The sequence below is a fragment of the Triplophysa rosa genome, linkage group LG17, assembly GCF_024868665.1.
Source record: "Triplophysa rosa linkage group LG17, Trosa_1v2, whole genome shotgun sequence".
In the NCBI taxonomy this organism is placed as follows: Eukaryota; Metazoa; Chordata; class Actinopteri; order Cypriniformes; family Nemacheilidae; genus Triplophysa; species Triplophysa rosa.
Window position 1 is genome coordinate 13,035,164 of NC_079906.1, and position 19,046 is coordinate 13,054,209.

General features: G+C 40.6%; 1 protein-coding gene across 1 annotated transcript; it reads right to left on the reverse strand.

Annotated features, from left to right (window-relative positions):
* Nucleotides 1-59: 59 nt before the first annotated feature.
* On the reverse strand, nt 60-17,666 carry rimkla (ribosomal modification protein rimK-like family member A). The gene is made up of 5 exons (XM_057356323.1): nt 17,033-17,666; nt 11,093-11,323; nt 5,003-5,089; nt 3,582-3,785; nt 60-3,162 (listed from the first exon to the last, which is right to left on the reverse strand). Exons 1-5 carry the CDS (start codon nt 17,193-17,195, stop codon nt 2,645-2,647), a joined length of 1,203 nt encoding a protein of 400 aa, XP_057212306.1. The 5' UTR covers nt 17,196-17,666; the 3' UTR covers nt 60-2,644.
* Between the last annotated feature and the right edge of the window lie 1,380 nt (nt 17,667-19,046).

Sequence of the window (19,046 nt, forward strand, 5' to 3'; positions counted from 1 at the left end):
TAGCGGTGACGTGAAAGAAATCTTAAATCAAAGCACCAAACACATTTTCATATTCTGGACATTTTTAAAATGTCTTTATTGTTGTTGTTAATGTTATTTTTACGTCATAACACATAACATCAATGTTAGCGTTCTATCACTAAGTTCTTGTTTTAAATTATACAACATTGCTTGGTTTTTTGGCATTTAAGTTCCACAAAAAAACAAAAACAAGGAAGCAATGAAATGAACACATGGATTCTCAAAACATTTCCCTTTTTCATACCAGAGAGCAGAGTGGTCATAAGCAGCAACTGTTGGTTTGTTTTTACTTTGTTACGTCAATGGCCAATGAGTAAAATCGTTAACTCACATGTGGTGGTAACCTTATTGATAAAAATGATCAAAACTTTACTGTGGCTATGACCACATTTTAACACTCAGTTCAGGCACAGGTTCCGTCCTCATAGGAGTTTTATCTCCAAACTAAATTCATTTTGCACTTAAAAATGTTTTGATCACAGATTTGATATTAAACATTAAAAATCTGTTCTACTGAAAGATTCAGAGCGTTTAAGAGTCTGACAGCCATATTGTGTGCTATACCGAACATTGCAAAATGTCAGAATTTACAGGGACACTGGCGTTTGTGTGGGATGAGGTAAAGGGAGCACATCTCTGGTTGCATGGAATGATGAAACATCACACACAAAGACAGCAAATCACAACACTTGAGAGGGTGGTGAGAAGTGCGTGTGTGTGTGTGTGTGTGCACGTCTCAGGTGGTAAACGTCTCTTCAATAACGCTCGCATACAAACCAGTTTTTACTTTTCAAAAATAATAAATTATAAATTAGGAAAAGACAACAGAACACTAAATATAAAACAAACAAGAACAGAGTGCATGTAACCATCAGGTCCCACAGGATGTATTTCATTAAAATGTTTGTACTTTTGTTTATTGATACACATAGGCAGGACTGGATAGCATGAATGTCACATTTCCAAGGTGAGGAATTTGATCAAGGCTGCTTCCCTGAGTTAGCTGTAAATGTAAATCTAATTTGAGTCAATGTAAACGGTTGCACATCCGTATTGATTCAGACTTGAAACCAAAGTGTGATTCTCATTGTTATTGATCTAAAAACTGTGACTACCATTGTAAACCATTCTGAGCTGGCTTGGATCATGAGTTTGGTCCATGGTGAACATGAGGTTTATCGTTATATGCAGTCCATGTTAAGACTCAACGTGAACTTAAATGTACTTGCAAATGTGCCAAAACTGATTAAATCTGTATTTTTGGATTTCTGGTCGCATTTCCAAGCTTGGCAAGCTTTTTTTTAAGAATAGTAAACAGAGGAGTGCGGCGGCATACAACAATATAATTTTAAATACAACAAATGTTTTTATTCAATAAAACGCATGACTGGCTTTTAATCCACTGGGCTGAATTAAGAGAAATTGTAGCACCCATTCGAGTTGACACTAGTTTTATTGTTGCAATATTGTTGTACAAACAAATCGTTGAAGACAAATAGCTTATTCATCATCAGCGTTTAGTGTTGGCAAAACGTTCAGCCCTTGTGGTAAAAACATTTAGTATTTAAAATCTACTTTCTCTATTGCTATGCAACTCGCCGTTCAGACTCAAAGATGTGGGAGCAATTTGCCTTTGGTGTGGCAAACATGCAGATTGACGTGGTCATACGCAGATTTGAATACCTGACATTGGAAAATGAATTTGTACGTCACATTGCCTAAAGTAAGATTAATGTGAGAACAACGAGTGCTTTAACCAGTTCAAAATGGTGGACAACAGGGGTTTTTAAAATGGCCACCTCATTTACAGAATTACAAAGCAAGAGATGCACACGACAGTAGATCAGGGGCCACATCTTCACATATACATTAAAAAGGTCATACAAAACCGATCCCACAGTCAGTCACAGTTTTCACGCTAGTCTGATCAGCAGTAATTCATTAACTACAGGTAGCCATTGCAACAGCCTAAAATACTCATTCATGCTTTAAAATAGATGACGGGGTCTAATTGCAATCTGGACAGAATAAATGCAGCTTTCCAGTTTCAGTTTTGCTATACCTCTTACATTTCTGTATACGGGGTGCTGCATGCCAACAGGCAGTTAAATGTGGGTCCATTTCTCACTTGCCCACATACAAAATGCATTATACCTTTAGCCGGCCTTCACCAAAGGGTTTGTAACAGACAAAATTCATTCACTCTATAATACAGATTTTAATATGTCCTTGAGCGTGTGTGTGTGTGTCCTAACCCAAAGGTATGTACATTAGAATCCAGTTGGAAGGTAACCGAGAGATTAGTTAGATTTGGGAGTCTGGTCCCGATAAACCGCTCTACACTGCATGCACCCCCATATTACAGTGGCAAACCCATATTTAGCTGGTGCACTACAGCCAAGCTGGAGAGTACAAGATCTTGTGCGCTTCCAAACTGCACAGTATGATTCTATAGTCTGTCAATGTTGGAGAAACATCAGGGGAGCAGCCTCAGGGGTTTACAGGGAGGGTTAGTTTGATTACATGTGTGCATCTGTATGTATAATGTCCGTTTCAGTATGTGTGTCGCGCTCTTCAATGTATGTGTATGCGTGGCTGGGATTCCAGCTCACTCAGTCTACAGTTAAATCTCACTCGCCAGAAGAGAGTTGATATTGTAGGCGGGGTCTGCAGCGACAGGGGCGGGGCCCGTTTCGGTTAGATCCACCTCGCTCTCGCTGGAGGTGGAGCTTGTGCTCATGGTGGAGACCCCGTCGGGGAGGGCACAGGTGGCGCCGGGAGGGCAGATCTCATTGGGGATGCACACCTCTGTGGGGATTATGACCTCGGTGGGAATACACACCTCCGGCTCGCTGCTAGTTTCGCTGGTGCTGGAGACCACAGAGAGCAGCGACATCTTCCTGCTGAGTCGGCTCGGCAGCAGAGAGAGGGCGTAGTCGGCCACGATGCCTGCCACGTCCATTCCGCACACCTGGTCAAACGCGATGAAGCCCACGTTGGCGTTGGCCTCGCACACCACGAAGGAGCCGTCGTTCAGCTGCAGTAGGTCGATTCCGCACACGTCCATCCCCAAAATATTGCACACCTGGACGGCTAGCTGCTTTCCCTGCTCGCTGAGGGGACACATCATTCCCACGCCACCTAGCGAAAGAGAGCACGTGTTGAGCTGGGAAACTTTTTTTGATAGTTTCCGTAGGATGCCTCAGGCAAGAAAGCTTGTGATATGCAAGTCACTTTGCATAAATGTGCTAACTAAATATACTTGGTTTTACGAAAGTGCCATTCATCATCAACTGTGATGAAGTTACGCAAAAAAGGCAGTTACAGCTACATTAACACATTTTCTGATGATATGCCAGATTTACTAACGGATTTAACATTTTAACATTTTAAACACAACACTGATTTAGTCTTGCTTTAGTTTTTGGCAGTTACCACCAAATTTGTACATTTGTCATTTAATGCATTACTTGCATCACCAAACCATTTCAGTCACAATAAAAGAACAGCTCTGACTGGGATCTCCATATAACTCTTTATTTAGTTTTATAAAACCATACCCAGCGAACAATTGCTCTGCATGCGCCCGTCGGTAGAGCAACGCAGCATGGATCCGATCACTCTACCCCCCACCAGAACCACTCGCACATCTCGTCCATGGCTTTCTTTAACGTACTCTTGAAACAAGTATGGGGCGTCATGACGAATCAGGTGACACAGGTCTGATAGATGATGCTTGTCCCGGGCCAAAAACACAGCTTTACCTGTTCAGATCAAAACAGAGCGCACAATTTTAACTTTATACAAGTGCTGCACTTTTGCTCATGCAAAACTGGGTGAAAAGGTAATCTGGCTCAATTTTAACTTCAGAGCTGCCAAGCCCAGTGTTTTTTCTTTTCCAAGATGTTGCAAAATCTTCACAAAAGGAAATAACATAAAAGGAAATAGCATAAAAACACTGACACTAATAGGAGGGAGCACCTTATGGAGAAACGAGTTGAGTGCATCGCTCAAGGGCTCAAAGGTGACAAAGCAGGGCCGTGATCTGAGGCATTCGGCTACCACACTTAATTCCCCACAGGAGACCTTTCGAAACATGTCAGCCTGGCAAAGGTCAACACCGTGTGCGGGTTTACTTTCAACCATAGTTTAACTAATCGCATACCTTTTAAACTAAAGTTCACTCAAACGTCCTGCTTGTCATAACCAGGGTTCTCGCACCAATAGACTTCCATAAATTTCACTCATTTGTCATCACTGGATATGGATTTTAAATAATTCAAGTCTGCAAAGGGCTGCTCATTAAACATTTTAAAGCCAGGCATTACATGCAAAAAAATGCAATTCATTTCAATGACATTTCAAGGCTGTCAAAAATGTCATATTTCAGATTCTTTGTTTAACCCCGTAAATACAAAATCTTCACATCTTCAACGAACCAGCTCAAAACGATTACTTGAAACAGATCTTGACGCAAGCATGAACCTGCACAACAGCATTCTGAAACGGCTTATTGTCTGTGAGCACCTGCCAGCAGAATAATCCATGACCAATAAATTAATAAATCATGATATTTACAGCATCATAATTTTGATCAGATGTTGCAGCTGCTCTTAATCTTGCGAAGCCGACAACTGCTCTGCGCAACTTTGAGCGCCAGTCAATTATCTAAAAACAATAGTTTTTAAACTGATGCATGCCAGCAAACACACCACATATTGCTTGAGCGCAGGACAAAGGCCCACCCTGAGCACGGAGCGGGACAAAAACGGCAGTCTTTGTTTTTTGAGGTTAAAAGGGGACAGCGTTTCCAAGCTTCTCGGTTTCTTTATCCTGAGATTCATCATGCTGTGTAATTTCTTTATTGAGGCACAACATGTGAGCCTGTAGACGTAAATTCTACATTTGGGTAAATGTGCTGCTTCCTTCCCCCCCAAAGGACCCCTTATGAACACCAGCTGTTCAGGGATCAGTGCTTTACCTCTATGTCCACGAGCATTCTTCACCACGACAGGGTAACCCAGCGGCTCGGCTTCATCGATCATCTTGCGGAAGTTGTCATGTCCCCCTGGAGATGCACAAACAGTATGTGAATACAGGGCTCAAGACTAACATTTCAGGGAGGTGGCACTGGTGCCACTAAAGCCGAGCTAAAACTAAGGGACTGTGAGACTACTTGAATTTCTATGGCGCTTACAATACACAACAAAGTTTCTTGTCATCCTTCATCATCTTGTTGCAGCAGCACACACACCACACAACGCAGACAAAGACCTTTGTCAACAAGACCTTGGTCGAAGAGCAGATGCGACCAACAGCGAAAACACATTGCGCTTACTTCTAGTTTGATGGTGGATGGCAAACGAGTTGTTGGTGCGTTTGCGATTTTGGTCGTGATCCGGGGGTTTTGTCGCAGACCTTAGAAATCTGTCCATGACAGCAAAATCCAGCCAAAAATCACGAAGTGTGAGCTTGCCATAAGTTATACAGTTGGTGGCACCAGCCCTTAATTTGGTAGCACCAGAGCGTGGGGTAAGGCAAGAAAAAAGAAGCACTTACACCCAAACATGTTAAATACAACAATAAATCAATTGCAAATTAATAAAAATATTGTTTATGATATAATGTATATTGATTGTATTGCTTATACATAAACAACACTCTTTCAAGGAGAAAGTGTATTTAAAACACGTTTCTAAATTATTGTATGCTACTATTTTCTTTATCTTAAGTCATATAAGGAAAACACATCAGTGAGTGTTGTGGGCCCGTCCTTTGTTGTTTGATAAACATTAAAAACAGAGATCTTTATTATGCTGCAGCCCCTTTAAAGGGACATTCACCCAAAAATGAAAATTCTGTCATCATTTACTTACCCTCAGATTATTTCAAACCTGTATAAATTTCTTTGTTCTGCTGAACACAAAGGAAGATATTTGAAAGAATGTCAATAACCAAACAGAACTCATCATCCATTTACTGCCATAGTAGGGAAAATAAATACTATGGGACTCAATGGGGGATGAGCTCGGTTTGGTTATTGACATTCTTCCAAATATCTTCCTTTGTGTTCAGCAGAACAAAGAAATTGGAACAACCTGAGGGTGAGTAAATGACAGAATTTTCATTTTTAGGTGAACTGTCCCTTAAAGAGCGAGTATACGGATCTATATTGTGACGCATGCGTTTTGTTTCCCAACTGTTTGCGTTCATTAAACAAACTACTTTTACACGGATCCTTGCTAATATGGGAATTTTGACGCAATTTTGTGTTTGTGTACGTTTCAGAGTAAGAAGATGTGAAAGAGGACTCGGTTTAGTAGCTTGCGCTCTGTTTCTCTATGGACGCGCATTTCTGTGCATTAAATTTATAACGCACAAAAATGATATTGATGACCGGTGCGACCATTTTGCCAGAAGAATAGTCGCAAAATGCAACCATTTGGTCGCAGTGAACTTAATTGTGAGATTTACTTTGAGCGTGAGATTCCCAAGTGAGATGCAAAACAGCTCTAATGAAACAACAGACAATGAGACATTTTATATCCACATGAGAAGAACAGCCATGCTGACAATTTTTGCTGCAATGCACGTCTCCCGTTTCCTGATCTGCAGTCAGTCCAACTACGTGACCAGATTCTGAAGGTTAATGGCTCTAAGATGCATTAGGAAAATGTTTTTCAGATGACACATGATGGCCACATGTAACCGAATAGCAGCCAAGAAAACCAAAAGAAAACTGTATAAGAAAAAGCATGAGAAATTAAAGGTTTAAGCACAAACCCCAAAATGTGAATTTACAACGGCTAGAAATGTCTGTGCTTTAACACAAATATAGTATGTGCTTTTCAAAAGAAAATGGCTCTTGTAATCGATGCAGTATCTGTTTGAGCTGAGCCGTAGCTTTCAATGGGAGGGGGCACAGAGTGGGGGAGAGAGAGTGAGCGAGAGAGCGAGCAAAAGAGAGAATGCAGGGTGTGTAAAGGAGGCCTCTGCCAGAAACACGTTACTACAGCAGCTTTAACTGCTGTTATACATCCCCAAACCATCTCTCTATATCTCTCGGATTGATCACGTTTAGCTTCTATAGACAGTCATGAGGGTTTTCCCCAAACAGCAGCCATTTAAACTAACAACAGTGTGAATGAATGAGAAATACAGACACGTACACATAGAGGTGCAGTTAAAACAAATGTACCGGCAGCAACATTTAAGTTTAAGTATAAAAACGGCATAACTGGCATTATTTCTATTGTGTTTATAACAGTGACTACATGGGTACTGGTCGACATTTTTTTAACAAATGGCATCAAAGCAAATATTTTGTCCAAATATTTACATTCAAATAATACATCAGAGGCACATTTTTTGTTATTTTAGTTTTACAGTTTTATAATCGATATTGTCTTAAGTGTACACTTGCAGTTTTATTTAGTGTATTCACATCCAGATTAGATGAAGGGTTTAGGAATTACAGCTCCTTAATATGTAGCTCCCCCCTTTTTCAAGGGACCAAAAGTAATTGGACAGTCGAATCAAAGGCTGTTTTATTCACTGTTATGGGCTTTTCCTTTAATAATTTCCTCATAAATGAAGCTAGAAGCTGTTGCTGTGTGAACCCACATCATGGGGTTCAGGGAGATCTCCATGAAAGTGAAACAGGCCATAGTTAGATTTCAAAAACACAACAAATCCATCATAAAGATTGCAGGAACATTCTGCAAAGGAACGCCAAACCAACATTCTGAGAAGAAAACACTGGTGAGTTCAATAAAAAAAATCCTGAAAGTCTATACATGATAAAAGTGGTGGATGATGGCATTATCCTCACCATGATAAAGCAAAAACCCTTCACAGCGTCCAGACAAGTGAGGAATTAATCTGGATGCTTATGTCTTCTGTTACATCATCAAAAAACACCAGTGACCAGTGCCTTAGGAAGCCGTGCATTGAAGTGGAATCACACTGCCTGTCCTGAACACTATTTTACTGTTCAAGATGTTTAAGATGTTTACTGCTCATGTCATGAGATATTCCAAGCCTTCTCCCTAGTTTTTATTCCTAATATTCCTGAGCTTTTTTCCTCAGGCTACTAGACTGCTCAACATCAAAAACTGATATACAGTTTCATGGACTATAATGCATCATGCATTGCACCTAATGCAATAACCATCCATTACCAAACTTACATACCTATATCTGTACTACGTGCACTATATGGTTGATCCATTATACATACAGGTTCATGTGTACACCTGCATATTTAATGTGTATGTTCAACGTCTAATGTGTATATACTGTCCATATGTGTATAATATATATTGTCTTTTTTGTACAGTCTGTCTATTTATACTTTGCACTGCTCATCTACATACTGTCACTTAACAGTCATACAGTTGTTTGTCATACAGTTGTCTGTCGAACTGCATTCTACTTTGCATGGAGTACACACCCAAGACTTTCACTCACCACACGTGGTGATGTGACAATAAAAGTGAGTTGAGTAAATAGTCTTATGCAGGTTGTTATTAGTTTTATCTCGCCAAAAACTATTTTAGAAGTCTAATCTATCCACCCTATTCTTGAGGCTTGTACCTTGTTGTGAACCCTCTGTAGTTGTCCTTGTCTTCTCTTTATTGTTTATTTATTAATCTCTTTACCTCTTGGAGAGTGTTCTTTATTTGTCTAGATGTTGTGAAGGGGTTTTTCTTTATCATGGAGAGGATAATGCCATCATCTACTCCGTAATTTTATATAAACGTCATGTATTTTTTTGTTGCTGAGCTCACCAGTGTGTTGTTTTCTTCTCAGAGTCTGCCAAATTGTTGATTTGGCCACTCTTAATGTTCCAGGGATCTTTCTAATGTATTTGTTTAGTTTTTGAAATCAGTGTTTTCCACAGGAATTTGAGAGACAATGGCTCTGAGGACGTCACACACTAATTAGCATATGTGTGACGTCATCATGTCATGTTTGCATTTGGACTAGTTTTGCCACTTGAAATGTTTTGCTTTGAGTCTGATCACGACATAGATCATTGCACGCAGACTCACATCAAGCACACAGAGAGAGAGAGAGAGAGAGAGAGAGAGCGAGAGAGAGAGGGGCGCTGAGCGCTCGCATGAACTCAATGAATTACGCTGTTTTAGTGAAGAAAATAATTAAGGAAAAGCCCATACCTGTCCATAAAACAGCTTTTGATTCGACTGTCCAATTACTTTTGGTCCCTTGAAAAAGGGGGGAGCTACATATTAAAGAGCTGTAATTCCTAAACCCTTCATCTAATCTGGATGTGAAAACACTCTAAATAAAGCTGAGAGTGTGCACTTTAAGACAGTATCCATTATAAAACTGTAACTTGAATACATTTTGGTACACAGCTAAAATAAAAAATGTGCCTCTGTCCAAATATTTATGGACCTAACTAATATATATACACGAATATACAGGTGCTGGTCATATAATTAGAATATCATCAAAAAGTTGATTGATTTCACTAATTCCATTCAAAAAGTGAAACTTGTATATTATATTCATTCATTACACACAGACTGATATATTTCAAATGTTTATTTCTTTTAATTTGATGATTATAACTGACAACTAATGAAAATCCCAAATTCAGTATCTCAGAAAATTAGAATATTACTTAAGACCAATACAAAGAAAGGATTTTTAGAAATCTTGGCCAACTGAAAAGTATGAACATGAAAAGTATGAGCATGTACAGCACTCAATACTTAGTTGGGGCTCCTTTTGCCTGAATTACTGCAGCAATGCGGCGTGGCATGGAGTGGATCAGTCTGTGGCACTGCTCAGGTGTTATGAGAGCCCAGGTTGCTCTGATAGTGGCCTTCAGCTCTTCTGCATTGTTGGGTCTGGCATATCGCATCTTCCTCTTCACAATACCCCATAGATTTTCTATGGGGTTAAGGTCAGGCGAGTTTGCTGGCCAATTAAGAACAGGGATACCATGGTCCTTAAACCAGGTACTGGTAGCTTTGGCACTGTGTGCAGGTGCCAAGTCCTGTTGGAAAATGAAATCTGCATCTCCATAAAGTTGGTCAGCAGCAGGAAGCATGAAGTGCTCTAAAACTTCCTGGTATACGGCTGCGTTGACCTTGGACCTCAGAAAACACAGTGGACCAACACCAGCAGATGACATGGCACCCCAAACCATCACTGACTGTGGAAACTTTACACTGGACCTCAAGCAACGTGGATTCTGTGCCTCTCCTCTCTTCCTCCAGACTCTGGGACCCTGATTTCCAAAGGAAATGCAAAATTTACTTTCATCAGAGAACATAACTTTGGACCACTCAGCAGCAGTCCAGTCCTTTTTGTCTTTAGCCCAGGCGAGACGCTTCTGATGCTTTCTGTTGCTGACCAACTTTATGGAGATGCAGATTTCATTTTCCAACAGGACTTGGCACCTGCACACAGTGCCAAAGCTACCAGTACCTGGTTTAAGGACCATGGTATCCCTGTTCTTAATTGGCCAGCAAACTCGCCTGACCTTAACCCCATAGAAAATCTATGGGGTATTGTGAAGAGGAAGATGCGATATGCCAGACCCAACAATGCAGAAGAGCTGAAGGCCACTATCAGAGCAACCTGGGCTCTCATAACACCTGAGCAGTGCCACAGACTGATCGACTCCATGCCACGCCGCATTGCTGCAGTAATTCAGGCAAAAGGAGCCCCAACTAAGTATTGAGTGCTGTACATGCTCATACTTTTCATGTTCATACTTTTCAGTTGGCCAAGATTTCTAAAAATCCTATCTTTGTATTGGTCTTTAGTAATATTCTAATTTTCTGAGATACTGAATTTGGGATTTTCATTAGTTGTCAGTTATAATCATCAAATTAAAAGAAATAAACATTTGAAATATATCAGTCTGTGTGTAATGAATGAATATAATATACAAGTTTCACTTTTTGAATGGAATTAGTGAAATAAATCAACTTTTTGATGATATTCTAATTATATGACCAGCACCTGTATATACATTAATACTTTGTGTGTGTATAAGTTTTTTTATTAAAAGACTAATGTTTTCAGTTCTCACCATATGAATACGTGTCCGGCAAAGGGACTCCGTGGCCGGCGAGCTCCTGGAAGGTCCAGAACTTATTGACGCAGTTAAGGATTGCTTGTGGCCGGTTGACCAGACGGCAGCCCATCTTCTCCAGGTGACGCAGAACAGTGATGTCACTGTCCGACTGGACCCACGGGGTCGGAACACGCACCACGGCAACTTGCGGGAACGAGGTCACAATCTCCTGGCCGACCCGCAGACCTGAGAGAAACAAAAATATGAGTATATCATACAGTGTTCAGTCAGTTCTGTGATAATTGTGAACAGTCAGTACAGCGTGTGTTTTAGTCAGTGCAGTATTATGTAGATTACACCCAAGTATCCAAGTAACCAATGAGAGCCAGTCTTTTGTTTGGACAAAACATGCTTGGCATTTGACGGATGAACTGGCCTTGGTTCACAAAACACGCAGCATCTCCGTAATACTAAATAGCTGAGATCAAGCAGTTACACAACACTGCAGAAGGTCTCTTGCTTCGTCTCTGTACTGCGATGTTCATGCTGACCCACTAACCTAGTTTGCACTGCTCTCTGTTTTGAATCAAGATTTCACTGAAGATATATGCTCAATTAAACACTAGCCTTAAGTCAATTAGTAAACTCTAAAACCAGTTTTTAAAGCAGATGCCCTGTGATTGAATTCGAATTGTAGGCTTGACTCTGAATTAACACACAAGGGGTTGCGAGAGATCAAACCTTCACTGCGCATTTCATATAATCTTATACATGTAAATAAGCAAGCAAATGTGTTTAAATGGAACAAACAACAGAAGAAATTGAGACAGGATTTCAGAGGCGATTGCATAACGCGAAGCACATGTTTTTTTATTTTTTAAAGGAATGGCAACAGATAACAGGAAGTGCAAGAGAGAGAAGACATGAGAACAAGAGAGACAAAACATGAATGCGTCACAATCTCGCGTCTCTCTCTCTCTCCATTTCTCCGCCATCTTAGGATGGAGCAAAACACACAAACCACGACTCAGCATCTTCACTAGCAACTGCTTCATCAGCACTCCCTCTTCCTCTCATGGATCAAAAAGAAAGCTTCAAATGCAAAGCCAAAAGCGACTTCAAATGCAAGCAGTTAAAGCAGCACAACATTAAAGCATTTGCCATGTTTTTTTAACATTACTATTGTTTTAAGTGTGCTAACTTTATTGTATTCTGCCTGAAAAGGTACAACATTTACATTACCAACCATTTAGAGACCACAGCTCCGTTCATAGAGAGCTACCTTCTATGGAGCTTAAAGGGATAGTTAACCCCCAAAAAACTCTGTCTACGTCTCTTTATTCAATAAAACAAAAGATGTTTTGAGAAGTGTCCAAGCGGTTTTGCCTTCACTATAAAAGTCGACATGGGCCAAAGTTGTTCCGTTACCAACATTCTTCAAAATATATTTTTTTGTGTTCTGCCGAAGGAAGAAAGTCATAAGTTTGGGATGACGTGAGGGTGAGTAAATGATGAACATTTTCTTTTTTGGGTGAACTGTCCCTTTAACACTATACACAAGCAACCTCTCTTCACATAAATATTACTAAGACATGAGTCTAAACCAGTGGTCGCCAACCCGTCGATCGCGATCGACTGGTCGATCTTTGAGACGTTACTTGTCGATCCCCGAAAGTAGGCTAATACGAAAAGGGAGAGACAAATATATTGTGCCTGATCAATGTCCAGTTTTGCAAGCGCATCTCTCTTTCTCTTCATTCAGTGGTTGTATGTTTTTAAGTTCTGCATTAATCTTTTCATGGCTGTATAAATAATGATTCCCTGGCCTGCGTGAGTTTTTAATGCGACCGTTATCATTAATCACATTTCATTGTGATGCGTGACTGCGCGTGATCGCTCTTCAGTGTTTCTAATGTCGGTGGTCAGTGATCAAATGCAAAATGAGACTCGCGCATGCACTGGCGTAACTGTCATTTGGAGGTCACTATACTGTTGCGGTGCAAATTACGCTTAAAAACAGTTTATTCATATGACATAAAAATGTCACTTGTTCGTTGGCGTTTTTGTGCTTTTACACTGGATGCGCAAGCAAGCGCTGCGGTTTCATACTGTCCGCGTATCTGGAATCGCGGCTCTCTGTCTTCAGCGAATGTAACTTACGAGTGTGAGCAATGGGATATGGTGAGAAAGCGTCGCATTTTAATGTTGAGTTTGTCTGAAAGACAACATCGGTCTATTCACAAAGTTGTAATAGTGAATGATCCGCGGGTCTGTCAGTGATGGTAAACTGCACCAGTACTATCTCATGCGGGAGATGACATCTCCTGCTGATATCCTATTTATGTTTTCAATTAGCCTAATATGATAGCCCATTCCATACTACTACCTTTAGCTATTTTATGAAACAGATACTTATTTTACCAAGACATTATTAGACGGGTAAAAGTAAATAGATAAATGATTTAAAATAAATAATTAACGTTGTTGTTATTATTAGGGCCCATTTATAACATTTCCATCTATATGATGTATTTACTTAAAAGTAAACTAAATAAATGCATCATAAAGAACAAATCTTTATACAGTAAATACCTAAATAATTAGGGTCTTGTTAAACTTATTCTAAACCTCGTTTTAATGTCAAGCTGTCATGTATGAATTAAAGTCCTTGAACTGGTGTTTAAATTGGTGTTTTTCACCTCATTATGGCACACTGAAAGTGGCAACTCTACATGTTACAAAGTTTGCTTAGTTGCATCTGAAAAGTGGAACAAAGAATTTCAGGTAATTCAAATAGACCCACAATTGTAGACTAAATAAAAGGCCTCAAGCAGGAGGTTCAATCTGGGCTGTTTTTATTTTCAACTTTTTGAATGGTAGATCTTGCCTTTCAACAATTCTGATGTCGGGGATCTTAGGCTCAAAAAGGTTGGTGACCACTGGTCTAAACTAATGACTCTATTGTCAAAATCTATAGTTAACACAAATTTTCTCTCAAGTGATGATTTTTACGCTCAAGGGTAACAGTTTAACATTATTCTTGTTCCAATCTAAGGAAATAGTACACGGCTTTATACAGTATAAGACTGAGGGCCAACTGACATTCAATCAGGTCTAACCGATTTCCTGAGGAAATGACAGACACATTCACTGCAGTACACAGAACAGCCCTGAAAACTGTTTTTATAGCAAACACACGTGCGTGTGTGTCAGAGTGCATTCTTATTTGTTTTTAATCGTTTGAAGTCAATGAAAACCGCGAAAGAAATAAACCAGTGAGGTTTTTCAGCTTGATCTTGCCTGAAGCAAGTAAATGAAGCTACAGCCTCAGAGCAAATACTACACATGCAGTCCATCTTCCTCACTTCCACCGTGCCAATTCTGCTGCAGCTGTTTCGTCTTAAGAAACATGACCATCACACACGCACGCACATACACACCAGCTAGATCTTTAGGGTAATCTATTGTCCTGTGTTAAACGCGATTAAACCTACTTCAGATGTATTCTGTAACGTTGAGGTAAACTGGATTTAGATACAAGTAGCAAACCAGACAAAAGAAACATGAGGTAAATAAACCCCATAAACTCACACCGCAGCTAATTACTGTGTTTGGCTCCTATTCCATGTTTTATATCTGCAGGCTGGTCAAATGATCTGATCTAGTACAGCTAACGCTTAGATTATCACTTATGGTTATCACAAATCACAGTGGTGTCAATTAAACACAGAGAATCAGTAGCAGCACGGGAGTCATATTATCTTCAGCCTAACAAGTGAATTATACCCATTCTATCAGATAATGAAAGGTAATCACCACCATACAAAGCTACTTAAAGCTATCATGACAAGTCTCTTGTCATGATGAGCGTTCACACTTATATTTTGTAGATATGTAGATCTTGGGAAACGGTTCATTAAATTAGTTGTTTATAGATTAATCTGCAGTTTCATTTACGACCGAGGAAACCTCACTATATCCTAAACAGTCAGTTGAATCCAGACGTGCAACATTTGCATTTTATTTTTTTAAGCCTGCTTGCATGTGTATGTGTGAGTCGGTAAATTGGTGTTACATTTCTCATCATTTAGTGGAATGGACACTAGGCAAGATGTCAAAAAGTAACAAACACTAAACATTGACTGCTTATTGATTATTTGATTCCTGTGTGTGGTGAAACACACAAAGTACTCTATTGCAGTACCTGTCAACACATCTACAAATAAATGTTTATGAATTTTAAATAAATCATGACAAAGGCAAAATAACAGTATTTTACTGACGCAAGCGGTTTATGAAAATCTTGACGAGTGGAGTTTCTGTCTAAACACGTGTGGTGAGGAGGACTTCTCTCCCTGTGTCACGATTATGTGCTGACCCACTCTGTGTCTCATATTGATGATGTAACTCAGCAGAATGTTAGGATCTCAGGAGGGGTGGTTAAATCCCAGGGCTGACCAACTGTCCACCATCTAATCAGATACAGGCAAGCAGATCGCACACACACACAACCTGCTGCAGTTGTGATGCTGTCATTCATGTTCTACACACAGCAGTCTACCTTCGGTTACAGTTTCTAATCTATGTATTGTATGATATATTTTTCTCTTATATTTACAAATTGTGGCAGGCACAGTTATCCTTTTTGAAATTACTGTGCATATAGATGTAAATTGTACCAGTCTATGCATTAACTAGGAATTAAACCTTATGTCTGGCTTTGCTAACCAGTTGTAGGAACGTGCATCTATCATTTGCCTTTGCTCATCTTGTCTGTTCTGGTTGTCCTGTCAGAATAGTTGTCCAACATGTTGCAATCACATCACTAAACGTAAAGCTGCTGATTCAAAGCAGAAATGCACTGGTGCATAGCCACTCCCTTTACCTCAGGTCCATGTGAAATGCAATGTCCTACTCACCATCTGCCCCCCTTCACCTCCCCCAAAAGAAAGTCTTTCCCCCCAAGACAAGATGCAAAACAGCCCTACCCACCCCAATGTCAAAATTTCTTTAGAAACTTCCCAAATCTGAATTTGCATACAAATGTTTAAAATGGGTTTAGTCTGCATGATTACATCAATATCAAGTAACAAACTACCTCAGGTAAAACTGTTTTAATTTTAAATGGTAAGGTTCATTTAACATGAATGAATCCATGACTACAAGGCCCCAGTATTCAAATGAGATGCTGAAATGTTCAAGCACATTGGAGCATACACATCAAGTTCATTCGACAATATACAACGGGATCATGACAGCATTACATCAGTGTTCTTCCTAAACATGATCAAATAAACCTATTCTGACGAGACTGGTGTTTCAGAGGAGGTTAGCACGTGACTAATCGGTTATTTCGATTAAAGCCCTTTGTGGAGTCTGGCGCGAATGCGTCACCGCGTTCTCACGAATTTAATTCATTTTTTTATGAAATCTCAGACTAGGAGAATAAAACAAAAACGGTCAAAAATGTTCACTAAATAATCGCGGGTGTAATTTTCAACCGCTGAATTGCTGCTCTTTGTGACCGTCGCGCCATCTGCCATCTCTCTAGGATTTATGTTGATAATGAACGCGCTCGAGCCCGCACACTCGTGACTGTTCACCCGTTCGCGCGCATATGCTGCAACAATAAACGGCCATGTAATACATTAAGGACCGATATATTGTTTCATACAACGATAAAGAATAAAAACGAGTGTGGTTGTTGGAATGGCTATAAGTGGGTTAGGCGGTCACCCGCGCGCATAAATACACAATATACACAAACACTCGCATGCACATCCGCTCAATGCAAGCGCTCCAAGTAACTTATCCACGTTGACCAGCTATTCAACAAATGAAACGATTCAAAAACATCAGGCGAAGGAAAAAAGATCTAACGTTAGTTAAATATGTGATATATGTATATATACATGTGTGTATGTATGTTAATGAACGTATGTGTTTGGTATTTACCAAGCTGTCCGTCCGTGATGGTCAGAACGATCTCATCCATCAGAAGATAGCGGAATTCGACATCGTCCTCGACGCAGCGCTCCTTCAAGGCTCGCAGGATCTGAACCTGCGGGTATTCCTGGCTGATCCGCCGGTCTGTGACAAACCACACCCGGGAGCACATGTTGTGGAGCTAGAAGTGCTGCACTTAGGGTCGCTGCGACGAGGACACGAAACTAAAGCCACACAAAGAGCTGCAGCAGTGTAACACCTTTTTAAAGGTCCAGTCTAAACTGATCTAAGGTCTCACAAAAAAACCCCGACTAAAGACACCGAAGATAAATTTTTCACTAACACGCGGTGAGAGGCAACGGTTTCGCCTCCCAGATAACCAAAATGATAATACCGAGGTCCCCCGCCGAGGGGCAATAGTAACTGCCCCCAACACGGGAGATCAGAAGCCTCACTAATGAGCTCGACTTGTACCTCTCGCCACTATTCAGACTTTAACGATATCACGGTAAACCGCAACCAAAGTATAAAAAAAAGGCGGATGAGAGTCTGAATCTTGTGACGAGTGATGCCTCTGGTGATCTTAGGTGCTCGCGCTGCTCTCAATCCAACGCCTCGGCTTTTCCAGCACGCGCTTCGCGTTTACAACTATTTCCCTCGCGCTTATGCACGGCTCGCACGGACCAATGGGAAGGAAGGGCTCAGCCTCCCATCGACCAATAGCCGACCAGGGTCCTCGTCGAGGCAGCTCTTGGAGCCAATCCGAAGAGAGAACAAGAGGAGGCTCGAGAGGTCTGCAGGAGCCAATGGTAAACGTGGGGAAGGAGGACGTTTGCGCGCGTGCTCGTGCCCGGCTACGATTTTTTTTGTGTGTGTGCGCGTGGCAGGAATTGCAGCAAGGCAGAAGGGGAGGGCGTCTACGAGAGCGCGCTCTGCTCCCGAACCGGTTCATACCGGGCGCGGGGAGGTTTGGTTTGGTTTAGTTTGGATGCCAACGCCTCTGTCTCGCTCACTCTACGTGTTGAAGCAGTCGAGAAATGGTTCAGCGAACCCCCCCACACACCCTTTATAATGAGAGTATATGCGCAAAGGGGAGGTGGGGGCGAGAGCGTCCGCAGGCGCATCCTTTGTGTAGCTCAACTGACGGTTTCTTACTGTCGTGGCAACACCATAACAACAAAACACTGTCGATTGTGTTCTTGGAAAGGCAGATGTCGGATATACAGTCTAGAATTTCGAGTCAATATACAACCATGCCTCAAAGCAACATTTTAACACATGATGTTCTTCTGTATGAAATTGTTTAGCTGCACTGCATGTGATGCAATACCATTCACAGACTACAACATACCATGGCAAGTGACCCACTTTGGCTTTGTTTACACTAAGAGAAACAGAGAAACGTATTAGTACTATTAGATGTGATTTGATGAATCACAGACAGACTGCTGCTTATTTTACCCCTTTAAAACATTATCTATTTAAATAAATGTAACCATAATAAATGTGTCACTAAACGGTACCTTTATATAAAAGTAAACAATTTGCCGTGTTAGATGAATGCTAAAAATATTCATTTTATCTAGTTCACAGAAATGACTTGACACGTACATAAAGAGATGCACTTAAATGTCGTTTCGTCCTTAAGAACTATTGGGATCGCGCCCAATTTCGACTCAATACGTCTATCAACCCCTTTCTTTGCCAATCAGCTTACGCGAAATGCTTAGAGGGCGGTACCTTTATGGTGTGATCCTCATTTCTTTGTCCATACATTACACATCGTATCTGAATAAGTATTAGTTAACAAATGTTACCTTATTATTTTCACGAAATATTTTTATGTGATGGACAACCTAAAGTTTTGGTTTAGTTCAAGCAATCCCAACATCGTCAAACAATAAAGACTACTAGACCCAAGTGATGTAATGGGCGACGTTGCCTTGATGTAAATTTCTCGGTGTGAGGTCATGCAGTGCGCCAACGCTGCCACCCAGTGGATATTATTAGTCTAGCATCAGCA

Excerpts from the sequence above, each read along its gene's own strand:
- rimkla (XM_057356323.1), bottom strand. The coding sequence starts at position 17,195 with ATGTGCTCCCGGGTGTGGTTTGTCACAGACCGGCGGATCAGCCAGGAA. Across the intron at positions 11,324-17,032 it reads CATCACGGACGGACAGCTTG|GTCTGCGGGTCGGCCAGGAG; the intron begins GTAAATACCAAA and ends TGTTTCTCTCAG. Across the intron at positions 3,163-3,581 it reads GCAGAGCAATTGTTCGCTGG|GTGGCGTGGGAATGATGTGT; the intron begins GTATGGTTTTAT and ends CTCTTTCGCTAG.